The 14,865-nt window shown below is 42.1% G+C and overlaps 1 protein-coding gene across 1 annotated transcript in view; it reads left to right on the top strand.

Moving 5' to 3' along the window:
- The window catches only part of LOC146782704 (extracellular calcium-sensing receptor-like), a 78,367-nt gene that overhangs the window by 20,340 nt on the left and 43,162 nt on the right, over positions 1–14,865 (top strand). The window contains exons 3-4 of the mRNA XM_085637193.1: positions 916–1,746; positions 11,713–11,940. Of these exons, the coding sequence (XP_085493319.1) occupies positions 916–1,746; positions 11,713–11,940 (1,059 nt within the window). The remainder of the gene's footprint in view (positions 1–915; positions 1,747–11,712; positions 11,941–14,865) is intronic.

Raw genomic sequence — 14,865 nt, 5'->3', positions numbered from 1 at the left:
TTTATGAGCCCCTTGCGCCACTTTTGCGTCACTTTTCCCATGTTAAAAGTGACGCAAAAGTGGCGCAAGGGGCTCATAAATCTGCCCCAATGTGTTCATCAAACAGGTAGCAATCTTTAGCTAGAAGACCTTAATCGAGCAGCCAAGAAGAAAATCCAGGCACATCTAGCTTATCCAGACCCATGCCTATGGCCAGAAGGTACTACTCCGTTATCTTCACAAGTTCTATTGACTTGTGTAACTTTTGTAAAAGTAGCAGACTTTTACACAAGGTCTTATAACGCGGCAATATACTGTTGTAAGCACTATCATAAAATACTATGTTACTGATAAGTAAACTTTATTAGCTGCCCCCTGAATAGCTTTTAGACTTATCTTAAACATTCTGAGCTAATATGTAAGAATGGGAACCACACACAAACATTGCAACATGCTGTTTTACACTAGTTGAATGCATCTACAAAAAGCAATAGTTTACTAAAGACATTTATTCCGTAAACTTAAGTTTGGGACATAATAGCAATCATTCATTTGCTTTGCTTCCGATAAAAAGAGTGAATAGAAACTGTAAAATCTTGACAAATCACAAATCAAACACAATTTAGCACTGTTTTGAAAATATACATTATTATATTTATTAATGCAAGTCACGTTTTTATACATGACTTTCAGTTAACAGTGGATGACCTGAAATAGCTAAACCAAATTTTAAACTAACCGAATTAGTGTTCAAGTAAAAAAATTTAAACGATGTGAAATCAACTTAAATTTCAACATTTCAAAAACGTGTATTTGTTTACGTTTTTCAAATATACCACTCCATATAGCCTTGAACCCCGGTGGTTGGTGATAAACTTTCTTCAGCTCCCTGCTGCTGTTTGTAGAAATAAAATGTGTCTCCATTTCTTTGATCAGATCAGCTACTTTTCAACGAGTCCTCTCCTAAGTGACCGCAACCAGTTCCCTTCCTTCTTCCGGACCATTCCAAGTGATGACTTCCAGTCGCGTGGGCTGGCCCAGCTGCTGGTTCGCTTTGGGTGGACCTGGGTGGGTCTTCTTGCTACAGACAATGACTATGGTAAGCTTGGTGTGCAGATCATAAAGCAAGAGCTCTTGAAGGCCGGGGCATGTGTTGCCTTCTCCGAGAGCATCATCACAGATCGCCTTGACAGGAACGCCTTTCACATTGCGAAGGTGACAAAAGCCTCTTCGGCTATGGTCATCGTTGTCTTCTCTAGTGAAGCAAGCCTAGTCCCAGTTATGGATGAGATGGTGAGGCAGAATGTGACAGGGAAGACCTGGATAGCCAGCGAGGCCTGGTCAACATCTGCCCTTTTATCCACAGAGAGGTACCAGAAGATTCTGACTGGTTTAATTGGGTTTGCAACCTACAGTGGGGAGATGCCAGGCTTTGAAGAGCATCTCGCTAGCATCCATCCATCTAAGTTCTCAGAGGGCCTTTTTATGAAAGAATTTTGGGAAACAATTTTCAACTGCAATTGGTTAGACAACGTCACTCTCCCAGGTTTATCACAGAGTGGAAATAGACAATGTACAGGTGATGAGAAACTGACAATGCTTGACGGCATCTTTAATGAACTAATCAATCCTCGAGTGACCTACAATGTCTACAGTGCAAGCTCCGCCTTGGCTTTGGCGCTGCATGACCTGAACACCGCTACTTCAACAAATGGTCAATTTTTTCATGCAACCTCTGTAGACATTTGGGATTTCCAACCATGGCAGGTAAATTTCAGCTTTAATTTAACCTTACAGGTGCATAGAGTGAACCAGCGTCATTTCATGTGTTTTCATTCAATTTGATGTATTATTTATAGAGCGCCTGTTAAATCTGAGATGCATCTTTCTGCTAAGGACCATCAGCAATAACTGTACGATGAATATTAGTGTACAAAAGAAAAACAGCTCAATGGAGTGTATACAGAGATGGAGATTGATCCAAAGGTGGCGGCCCAAATAGTTAGGAGACCACCCACCAGGCCTGGTACCCAGAGTGGAACAAGGGGAAACTTGAGCTGGAGCATATATTTCTACCCAAAAAGTAGCAAATGAAGCATTGCTGTAGATATCATTTCTCAATGTTGTAGTAAATATTGCACATAAAGCAAAGAGTTTTAAAATATACTCTTTGCTTATCTTAGAGCCATTGTAGTTGGATTCCTGCTTGCAGACATGATCTGGTATTTTAAGATGAGGCCCTTTTCGACCTGTATAGTTTACGTAAACTTGTCTGTGGAAAGATCCAGATATAACATACCACAATAGTCTATTCTTGGTAAATGCAGAATCAAATTGAGCATGAAAAATGTATTTCTCTTGGAATTTGAATCTATAGAAACAGACTTATGTCACAGCATTTATCTGAGATTTGAGGAGAAGATAGCTGTTCGAATGAACTCCTAGTGACTTGACTTACAGCTGGGGAATGGTGGTCACCCAAGGACAAAGGCCAGTTAGTATTTTGACAGCTATTTAAATTGTTCCTGGCCACCAAAAGCTTCTTCATATTAGCATTTATTGGGAATAAGTGTATGGACAAAAAAGCCTGCGCTCCCTTCAAGTGCTTCGACAAATTGTTGATACAACTGGGTGATGAATTGTCTGGCAGAATATTCAACTTGTGTTATTGTCATAAGATACTGTAAGACCAGCATGAGATCTGATTAACCGAGGGGGACTAATTTATGCAGAAGCAAACCAGGAAAAAATAGTCCCAGTATTCCCAGCTCAGTTAGCCATCTCAGTAGAACGGACGGGTCCACTGCTTCAAGTGCAGTCGGGAGGTCTAAGAGGATCAGGGCGGTGAATCTCCTTGATCTAGAAATAGTCTTAGATCCCGAACAGCAGAAAAAAGCATTCTCAGTACCTATCCTTGGTCTGAATCCCTGTTGCCAAGGATCAAGCAAACATGGTTGAGAGCCAAGAAAAATTCCTCAGCCTTAAAACGACACAAACTAGTTCAGGAGTTAGTTGGAGGATTGAGTAATGTAAAAGGGGGTGTATTTGCAGATGTAGGCAGTCAGTTTTGTGTATTGCATGCATGTCTTTTAATGTTGCTGTTAAAATAGAGAGCTAGTTTGTCACATTAATGTTGGGAATTATGTGTTGTAGAGAGAGCACAGATTGGTCGGAGAAAGGTTTTGAGGCTTTGAAATAGATCACAAGTAAGAATGAAAGAAAGGGTGGTGCAGTTGTACACAAAATCTGATTTGGCCCTCAAAAAATCTTTCTTGTAGGATTTTGTTTGAAGCCAGTAACATCTGCCCTGACATGTGGTTTACACCATTTTCACTGCTGTTGACTGTTGTTTTTAGGTCGAGCCTAGCATTTGCAGCACATGCGCAACGAGGCATATTGTAGTAGGGAGAGATGTGGTAGTGCTGTGGAAGCTCCGCCCATATTTTTCATTGGCTGGTGTCATTGTCCATGGTAAATCCTGGCTTCCAATTGATAATGAGGCTTCTTAGTCCCTCCTTGTTACAGCCCTGTCTCCATTTGTGACTGCCCATCAGGATTGGATCTTTTACTTGTGGCGTTACACGGTCTCCTTCATAAGTGGGTGAGCACTATTTTCTTTCAGTTGCTTTGGCAATGGTGGCTGCATGTTTATTTTTGCATTGCGCTTTCACTTTAGCAAACGCTGCTGCCCCACCCACGAGTTCTGTGTGAGGCGGCAGCTATTTTTAAAGTGAAAACGCAATGCGAATATAAACAAGCGGCTGCCTTTGCGCAATGGCGACAACTTTTTCTCCAGTGAAAATAAGTTCTGGATCTATGCGATGGGTTGAGGTAAAAATAGCCCTCCTAAATCACTCCCTCACAACACCGAGATAGGCAGCCAGACGACACTTCATCATCTATCAACAATACCCAGGCAGGGGACTTGTCAGCATTAGAAAGGTGAAAGGGGGAGCGCAGATGAAAGTAAGGTAAGAGGGATTTGCTTTGAACTGCTTTGACATCAGTGGCGTGACGGAGATGCAGTCCCGGGGTATGTCACTCGCTGTTTCCCAGACGCTCACTTAGGTGCATGTGATCTTGCACTGTTTGTTATCTACTGGCCGGATGTCACGTTTTGATGCACCGAGACTCACTTCAAGTGGTCGAAAGCTGCTTTTGTTGAAATTGCACGTGGGCTGAGTGGGCTCTTGTGTTAAGGTATGCCAGAGACTCAAAGCCTCCACCACCATGCAAGGGCAATCATGCAGGTATTAAGCCCTCCTCACCCCACCTTTAATCAAGTGTTGCTGTGCTCTCTTTTCCGTCCTCCTGTCAACACCGCTGACAATCAATAGACTGTAACAGCAGATGGCTTGATATTGTAAAGCGCGTTTGTGATCTGACCTTGTGATCTCATGTCATAGTCAAATGGAGTGAGGACAATTTTTGTCCGTGTTTAATGCTGTGATGTTAGTTAGCGTAGGTGTTGTAAAGATTTGCAGAACTAAGGAGCAGTGAGCATTTCCAATAAATTCTGTTACCACACAACAGTTTCAGTGAAGTTGTCACTTGAGCTCTGACTTTACAAGGCAGTTTACAGCAGAATACTCAGTTAACACTGGCTCTGATGTCACAGGTTAGTTTACGCAAGGATACCCAGTAAACATTTGCATCACGGGGAAGTTTCATTCTTGATACTCAGTGAGCTTTGAGGCCACATTGCAGTTTTAGCATAGAGCTGCCACAGGATAGTGTCTAATGACACTTAGAGTGCACTCTGACGTTGACATCACAGGGCTCACTTAGTAAGGGTTTCTTGTGACTTGTGATTTCAGGCCGCAGTTTCAGTAAGAATATCCAGTGAGCTCTGGTATCTGTGCCATTTCGTTTCACAGTGCTCTCAGTGAGGCTATCCAGTGAGCTCTGGTCACTGTAACATTTTGTGTCAAAGTCCTCTCAGTGAGGCTATCTACTGATCTCTGGTTACTGTTCCATTGCAGTCCTCTTTCAGTGAGTGTATCCAATGAGGGTATCCAGTGAGCTCTGGTCACATTGCTCTTTCAGTGAGGGTATCCAGTGAGCTCCAGTCACTGTACCTTTCCATGCCACAGTGCTCTCAGTGAGGCTATCAAGTGAGCTCTGTTCACTGTTCCATCGCAGTCCTCTTTCAGTGAGGCTATCCAGTGAGCTCTGGTCACAGTACCATTTCATGCCACAGTGTTTTCGGTAAGAATATCCAATGAGCTCTGGTCACTGTGCCATTTTGTGTCACACTGCTCTCACTGAGTCTATCCAGTGAGCTCTGGTCACTATGACATTTCGTGTCACAGTGCTCTCAGTGAGGCTATCCAGTGAGTTCTGGTCACTGTGCTGTTTCGTTTCACAGTGCTCTCAGTGAGTGAGGCTTTCTAGTGAAACTGGTCACTGTGCCATTTTGTGTCACAGCACTCTCACTGAGGGTTTTCAGTGAGCCCTAGTAACTGTACCATTCCATGTCACATTGCTCTCAGTGAGGCTATCCAGTAATCTCTGGTGATTGTTCTATCACAGTCTCCTATCAGTGAGAATATCCAGTGAGCTCCCATCACTGTGACATTTCGTGCCACAGTACTCTCTGCGAGGCTATTCAGTGAGCTCTTTTCACTGTGCCATTTCGTGTCAAAGTACTCTCAGTGAGGCTATTCAATGAACTCTGGTCACTGTGCCATTTTGTGTCACAGTAAGGCTATCCAGTGAGCTCTGATCACTGTGGCATTTCGTGCTACAGTACTCTCAGTGAGGCTATCCAGTGAGCTCTAGTCACTGTGCCATTTCGTGTCAAAGTATTCTCTGTGAGGATATTCAATGAACTCTGGTCACTGTACCATTTCATGTCACAGTGAGGCTATCCAGTGTCCTCTGGTCACTGTGCGATTTCGTATCACAGTGCTCTCAGTGAAGCTATCCAGTGAGCTCTGGTCACTGTGCCATTTAATTGAGCTTTCAGTGAGGCTATCCGGTGAGCTCTGGTCACTGTTCTATCGCAGTCCTCTTTCAGTGTGGGTATCCAGTGAGCTCAGGTCAATATACCATTTTGTGTCACAGTGCTCTCAGTGAGGGTATCCAGTGAGCTCTGACCAGTGTCCCATCTCAGTCTTCTTTCAGTGAGGCTATCCAGTGAGCTCTGGTCACTGTGCCATTTCATCTCACAGTGCTCTCAGTGACGCTATCTAGCAAACTCTAGTCACTGTGCCATATTGTGTCACAGCACTCTCATTGAGGTTTTTCAGTGAGCCCTAGTCACTGTACCATTCCATGTCACACTGCTCTCAGTGAGGCTATCCAGTAAGCTCTGGTGATTGTTCCATGACAGTCTGTGAGTTCTGACCAATTTGCCATTTCATGTCACAGTGATCTTAGCTAGGCTATCAAGTGAGCTCTGGTCACTGTCCCATCGCAATCTTCTTTCAATGAGGCTATCCAGTGAGCTCTGGCAACTGTCCCATCTCTGTCTTCTTTCAGTAAGGGTATCCAGTGAGCTCTGGCCACTGTGCCATATCATGGCACAGTGCTCTCAGTGAGGGTTTTCAGTCAGTTCTGGCCACTTTACCATTTCATGTCACAGTGCTCTCGGCGAGGCTATCCAGTGAGCTCTGGTTGCTGTGCCACCACAGTCTTCTTTCAGTGAGGGAATCCAGTGAGCTTTGGTCACTGTCCCATCTCAGTCTTCTTTCAGTGAGGCTATCCAGTGAGTGCTAATGTCGCATTGCTCTTTCAGGTCCCAGTTTACATAGGTTGTTTTTTGTGAGCGGGTGTGTCTTTTCCTGTTTTGGTTGCAATTTATTTCTACATTTTCAGGCATAATGAACAAAACTTTCTTATGACTTTTTAAATGTATTTTGAGAAGTATTTCTTGGTCCGAAAATCCCCAAAGTAAGTGACATTTGTCTGTGGAGCAAGAGTCAATTACTCAGGGAAACAAGCATTTGCAATGCAATAGGTCTCGCATTCACGCAGGTTTGAGCTATTTACATTGCAAATAACAATGCCTTTTATTTATTTTTTCGTTTTTAAAACATAAATAAAAGGCATTGTCATTTACAATGCCAATAGCTTAAACTTGCGTAACTGCGAGACCTATTGCATTGCAAATGCTTGTTGTATATAAAGGCATTCACTTTGTGCATGGTTGCCTGCTGTGTTCTTAGAGGAATATCTAAACTTTACCTAAGCACAACATTGAAAGGGAGGTGGTTTTACTCCATGAATGGTAGGTGGAATTTTTTGGGGGGTTTATCGTATTTTGTTTTAAGTACATTTATTTAGCAGGACGTTAAGTAGAGGTCTATCTAGACTCTAAAAGTAAAGGGTAAAGCGAGATAACAACATCTAATCGCTTCCTGCTCATATACGATCTAGTTTTTGACATCAAAATCTCTCCTAAGTTAGGAGAAGTTAATAAGGCCTGCAACAAGATCTCAAACTGAATTAATGGTGTTTTTTCATGAAGTCGTGGAAGATGTAGCAGGAAAAAAATAAACTAGCTCTCCGAAGTGATTGTGCATCTTCATGTCAGAGCCTCCAACCAATTGGTAATAATTGTGATCCTGCAGGGAATATCATTTTTTATTCTAAGAAAATACATTATTGGTAAATCAGCCATTGTACTGTGCTGGTGATTGAACTTGGTTGGCTTCAGCACTCATTCTTATGAGACAGAACTTAGGGCCACATTACAAGTACATTGGTCCATTGGACCATCGTATCCGTGGTGGTGGTCTGACCACCTACAGTATTATGCTTGTGGTGGTCAGACCACCACAAGACCGCCGCAGCAGGCACCATTGAACATATTCTGAGTTGCCATTTCACTGCCCTTTTCAAGGCGGTAAAGCTGCCATGAGAAGGGTGGTGGAATGGCAACAAAGGAGGCCATTACAGGGCCCCCATCTGGATTTGGCCATGGGGGTGCATGCAGGGAGCACATGTAGTGCATCCCTGGATTTGAATACCTCCTTCCTGCATGGTGTGGCATGTATGCCACCTCGTGTAGAAAGGTGCAGTCAGCACACTGAGAGCAGCGGTCTCCCTGTTAAGCTCTTTTATGAGCCTGACAGACCGCTGCTCTCAGACCACCGCAGAACCGCCCTCCAGATAAGGAAATAGCTCCTGATCTGATGGGTGGTCGCATCATGGGTTTGGTGGTCCCACAGCGGATGGCGCATTGCACCATCTGTTGTGGGACCGCCAAACTCATAATTAGGCCCTTAGTTTTCATCATTATAGTTAGGCCAAGAGGAAGGGAGAGAAATGCAGAAGAGCGGAGAATGAAGGAGGAAAACAGACAGGCAACCAGTGTAAAATTTGTAAAGAAGGAATGAAAAACAGCCCTGAGATTATATAAGGGAGACAGGATGTAGAAGGTGGTGGATGAAAAAGCAATGAGAAAGAATCAAAAATAATCCTGCCATTCGGCAGCATCGGCGGCGGGCTTATAAAAAAATTAGGACCGCCTGAACTTATTGTTTGAAAAGTTAGGTGCTAGGTAAAATGTTTTGGTTAAGGACCTTCATTTTTTAATCATGGTACTATAACATATCTCATATGATCCTGCTCCCCTATTACCTCTGTAAGCACAAAGGACACTAATTTCAATGTGTCCATTTTCCTGGTTGGTCCCACGTCTCATTTGGAATTCAGGCCCTCACTTACATTCTGCCTTACTATTCGCTGGATTTGAGGAATTACTTTCATGATGTAAACTTCTTCCATCTTCCAAAAAGTTAAAGGCTAGTATACCATCATGGATACAATGTCCAAATAAGAGTTATTTTAGAAAAAGCACATGTTAACAAAAAAATATATGCTGCCAAATGAGAGAGGAAATTCAAAGCTAGGCAATACAATCCTCAGTGATTTGCTTTGCGGTTTATCATAGAATAATCTGTGGCAAACTTTCCCAGAAGGATAGACTACGGTAATGCCTTCTACCTGGGAGTAAAAAAAAGGTATTCTGCGAGAGCTACAGTCACTTCAAAATGCAGCAGCACGCTTACTGCTTAAAATACCTATGTTCAGCCCCATTTCAAAAGGTATTCGAGATCTGCACTGACTGCCTGTTCAGGAGAGGGTTCAATTCAAGTCTTTGTGCATTGTCCACAAGACACTCTATGGCGTTGGCCATGCTCAATTTAACAAATTTATCAGATGGTACAGCCCATGACATAATCTTGGATCATCCTCGGCTTCCCTTCTGGACATCCCAGGGCATGGGTAGGGCAAAGGCTTCTTTCACTTCGCCTGTAAATTATGGAACACATTACCTTTTACTTTGAGGACCCAAACCAATAGACAGACATTCAGGAAATCCCTAAAAAGATGGCTATTGCTACATAGTTTCAAAGCTAGCACGTGCCCTCACTTACGATCATACTGGAAACTCCACCGCTAAGACATCAAGGCATTCACATGCTTTATAAAACTTTTAATTCATTCATTCCTTCATTCATTCATTCAGAAGCATGTAATTGTTTTTCCCCTTTGGTGGCAGTGAAATGCACACTGCCTAGTGGGTGGAGTAACTGAAAAGGCATCCCACACCAACAGGAAGGTGAGTACTTCCATATGTGGTGATGCATGAGTTTGATTCATAACCGTGGCATAGATAGGGTGCCAGAGTCTACACTGCTGGCAAGGATAAAGGGCCCTGGTACACTCCCGCTCAGTAGTATAAGATAGCGATAATTGGGGGGAAGCGAGCCCCCATGCTTCTGGGCCTCTGTGTTAATGCATCCCCTGCAGCACTGATATTAATGTTGCTGTAGGACTAGGTAGGTGGAATGGAGTTTCTGAGGTCTGTCTGGGCTAAGAGGTGGACGATCAGGGCTGCATTGACTCTGGGCAGAAGCCCTAAGGAATCCTGCACCTCAAACCCCGTCAGTAGAGGAGGAGTGCTCATGACAGAAGCTCCAGGTCATCAGAGAGAAGAGTAAATTAGAAGCATGCCCCATTAAGACACCAATCCTCTACCTGGCCCTGAGCACCCATGCTAGTCCTTCAGATAATTGCTTGGAGGGTGCTGGCCCAAGGCAATGGCAGCAAGTCACTCTTGGAACGAAGAGGTATCATGGCTGGGGTTCCAGACCATCCAGGTCCAGGGAAGACGCTGCCATAGTAATCCTTCAGCTTAGACCATCATTTTCACAATTTGTATTCAAATCTGTAACAGAACTATCCAATCCTAGAGGCTGGGCGAACACTGGATGGGAAGTTGGGATCTGGCTCTGAGGATTGCGCAGGCAGATGCCATTGGTCTAACAGAGCGACGAGCAGGTGGGAAGCACTCCTTTACTCCTGCCCTTCTGAGGGGACAGCAGGACGTTTATGGGATATGCACCCATTTGATTCCTGTGGCAGAAACCTTTTTCCTGCACAGGGAGATATAGGAGGATGCACATACACCAACTTTAAGACACACAAAAATGCAAGTTTCTAGGACTCAGGCATTGAAATGTCTTTAGCGTTTGCTGGCACAGGCTGGGCCTTCACTGGATGTCCTTAACACTGTAGAGGATCTAAGGACCAAACATGTGTATGGAACACAGACTGAGTATGATTAAGTTTTGGTTCATCTTTGAAGAAATTTCAAAGAGCCATTTCCTGTCAACATTATTTTCACATTTTACCTACTTTAATCTTTCACACCAAACCATGCTGCAACTGATTGTATGAAAACAGCACTCAAAACCAAGCACAAAAAAGAAAGTGTATAACACACATAGAGAGACAGACAACAGATAGATAGATAGATAGATAGATAGATAGATAGATAGATAGATAGATAGATAGATAGATAGATACATACATACATACATACATACATACATACATCCATCCATACATACATACATACATACATACATACATACATACATACATACATAGAATACAGAGTGGCATATCAACAAGGGCTTTATCTCTGCTATTTTGGCTTTAAAAGCCAAAAAAAGCAGAGATAAAACTAGCGCCCTATCAACAGCAGGGTGCTAACATGCAAATTCGCATGTTGGCACCCTTTTACTCTACGCTTCCCCTTGCATCTCTAATGAGATGCAAAGGGGGCGTTCCAGAGTAAAATAATAGGAGAAATGTCGCTAAGCGACATTTCTCCTATTATCAAGAATATCGCTAACCCTGTTAGAGACAAAAAAAGCAGCGCTAACCGCGGTTAACGCTGCTTTTTTACGTCTGGTATTTTTCTGACTTAGCCATGATATCCTATGGGAGGAGGATATCATGGCTAAGTTTGCCTGTCCCTATCAACAAGGTAACGTGAGATTATCGCTGGGTTTCCAGCGATAATCTCACGTGAGCCTGTTAGCGTGAGGATTTTTATCGCTTTTGAGATAAGCGTTGCTAATAGCACGCTATCTCAGCGATAAAAATTCACGCTAGCCGGCGATAATTATCCTAGCGCTAAGTGTGTTTAGAGATAATTATCGCCGGTTGTTGTTGATATGCCCCAGAGATCTTCTACGTTTGCCATTTTAAATGTGATCTATAAACAAAAAGGTACTCCTAATCAGATGGACATGATGCATTATTCAACCTTATCTCAGAACAGAAGAGCCGCGACCATTTTTCATGGACATTGCCCACAAGGAGTTCTGTGTATGTTGTGTAACCCATCTGAAGCAGACGATAATGCACAGGAATAGAGCTGAGAATTTGACGTAAGAAAATTCAATACCTCCCATCTTTTCTACCTCCCAGCTACTCTACTATGTCAAGAGAGTACATTTCCGAGCCCAGGGCGGCACTGAGGTGTTCTTTGACAGCAGCGGCAAACCCCCTTCATGGTATGACATATTGAACTGGCAGCAAGGACCTAAAGGCACCCTCAGACATACAAAAGTGGGTGGCTACAATGGTAGCGCACCACCGGGGATGAAGCTCTTTGTCAATTCCAGCGCCATGATGTGGAGTTCAAGGAGCGCTGAGGTAAGGGATGCCAAAATCTCAAAAAGGGTATTTATAGTGAAGCTACTGAAAGATCAGGCTTATTTTGTATTTCTGAGCTTTTACAGACACAGGACCTGTACCTCTGAACTCTTGGTTAGTGTGCATATACAATATTTGCATACAAGCATTTACCAAGCTGAAGTACGTAAACTTATCGAAACACTGCTTGACTTTAAACCTGTTTGTACGCAGGTTCCCACAGCATTCATCTTGGAATGCACCAGAATTGCCCTTACATGGAATTATGTTGGGCCTGATTCACAAACATAAACAACTTTTGTGTAAGTTTACTACTGTTTTGGCATTCACAATCTACGAGTTTCATTTTACTAATAGTAATTTTACAATTGCAGAGACGACTAATTTAGAGCAGATAACTCTACTCATAAAAGGATTGGAAAGGCCTCTCTTTTTATGTGCAAAGTCCCTTTTCAACATAGACTTTATGAAGCTTTTGAATGGTCAGTGCTGTCTCCTATATTTAGCTGACAATGTTGTTTTTTCATATTGTTCCTATCTGTTGACATTGACCATTTTACTTAAAGGCTTCTTTTGATTGTTCGTATTGTATCTCATGTAACTCATTGCATACAATTGAGGCTGATAATGGGTCTTCCTTTCTTGTCATTTTGGGTCTTTTACTTATTTTTGTTTGGGTGTTATTATGAGTAGGCCCCCTTTCATTTTCAAAGCTGCTGGACTCCACAATGTTGACAGCCCAAAACTTTACCTCAACAGACCACCCATAATTTAATGAATCAAAGATAGTGTTAAACCTCACTTTTATTAGGCAATGTTTCACTGAGGTTAGTCACCCACCAACGCATCAAAATATCATGAAAACAGTCAAGTATGTACAAGGGCCCACGCTATAACTCTAAATCAGTGGAATAGTTTAAAGGATCTACACAAACATTCAGAAGATAAGTAGTGTGCAGTCAATGCAATGAAGTCTTTCAGCAAATAGGGCATTACAGGTAAGTGCAAATCAAAAAATTTCTAAGACCTAAGTAGAAAGTAAAATCAAGAGAGAAAAGTACAGCACCCCTAGCAACTGCTAAGGCTTCATGAAAGTATTATGGTTCACCCCCAAAATCTAGGGTTTGTAAACCATATATTTGTGTTATATTTCTTTACCATCCAGGCACTATCCCAATACATGAGTATTGATTCTACCCATTCTATACTAATGCCACTCAGAAATGGTGGGCAAACTAGATACATTAACAACAATAAGGTATTATGAATGAATAGGGTACAGTGAGCTAGCAGAAGTACCCTGGAGTAAACTTGTGTTTCCGTGACCAAGCCTGGGAAGATTCTTCAAGAACAGCATGAACAATGGAAATAAACAAACATGGCTTTGCTTGACTGTATGCTGCAACAATAAGAAAAACATTAAAATGTGCGGGGAAAAGACAGAGTAGAAATTAATTTTAAACAAGATGGTTGCTAGGCCTAAATTTAGGTCTAGTTAACAAAGCTAAAAAAAACACACTTGTAAACTTCATGTTTTTTTTTTAAAGGCAATAGTAATATATCTGTGTGTGCATATATACTGGAGTATAAACATGTTGGTATTAATACACAAAAATCTAAATGCGCAAAAATCCTCACCATTCCTAGCACAACAGAGAAATTACTCTCTTTGCTATTTCTTGTGCCCTACCTTGACTGTACATTTACTTTGAATATTTTTACTACATTGGTCAAGATATTTTTGTTGGTGTTGATGTTTATCTCAATTCTGAGGCAAGTAGTGAGCTATTTTCAGGGATTTTTTATCTTTCTTTACTTTGAGGTGAACTGTCCCTTTTATTGCATCCTTTACCATGTTGCATACTTATAATAACTGGGGAGATAAGTCCTTTTTCAATTTCTCCCTTCCTAACCTATATCATACCCTTTTTACTGTTGGTGCATCTGTAATGACTCAGTGCTAGACCTGCTTTCACTACCATGAACTGAGATGTTTAGACATAGAGGGACAAATTCACAAATTCACAGAGGTAAACTTACTCTTTTGGTGTAAGTTTGCTATTCTTTTGCTATTCACAATTTACAAGTGTAGTTTTAAGTGAAGTATCTTTATGACTACGGAGACTCCACAGTTGGGGTGGAAACCTCTGCCCACAAAAATATAGACTTTTCATAACTTTTTTGTGCGGACTACAGTCTCCGTAGTTGTAAAGATACTGCACTTGTGAATAGCCAAACAAGAGTAAACTTTCACCAAAAGTGTAAGTTTACCTTTTTGATAAGACCCATACCTGCTAAATCCCTATTTGTGCCCTTCTTCAACTACCATATGTAGTGTCCTACCAGCCCTGGGTACTCGCCAATAACCAAGACACACGCAGAGAGTAGTTGTACACGTCTTTATTATGCTGCGTGTAAGTCAGACATTCTAAGCCTTCAACTCATCGCTCCAACGCTTACGTCACAGGCCTACGATGTACAGTGGGAGCCAAAAGAGTTCCAGTGTTTGTTTATTTACAAGACACTACATCTCCTGCTTTGTTAAATAAAGAGGTATGGCTTTTCAAAATAGACAAATAACTAAATTCATGAATAAATACACATTTGAATATAAACATACAGTCAAATATAGTTCTTCAATTAAGCATCGTGGTGCCTAAATCACACGTGCTGATCGGGCAACAACAGCCTTTCCAGTGAAGCCCGGAACCCTTTATTTTGCCATTCCAAAATGACAGTTTAAAACTGAACACACAAGCTGCAGTGTCATGCTTGAGACATTTTTAAAAGGCTACCTAAGTGGGTAGCACAATTAGTGCTGCAGTCCCACTAGTTGCATTTCATTTAAAGACCCTGGGCACCTGTAGTGCCACTTTTATAGGGACCTACACGTAAATTCAATAGACCAATTGGGTGTAAGACAAT

This window comes from Triturus cristatus, chromosome 12 (genome assembly GCF_964204655.1).
Source record: "Triturus cristatus chromosome 12, aTriCri1.1, whole genome shotgun sequence".
In the NCBI taxonomy this organism is placed as follows: Eukaryota; Metazoa; Chordata; class Amphibia; order Caudata; family Salamandridae; genus Triturus; species Triturus cristatus.
The sequence above is the reverse complement of the archived record's forward strand: the minus strand, read 5'-3'. Positions and strand labels throughout refer to the sequence as shown.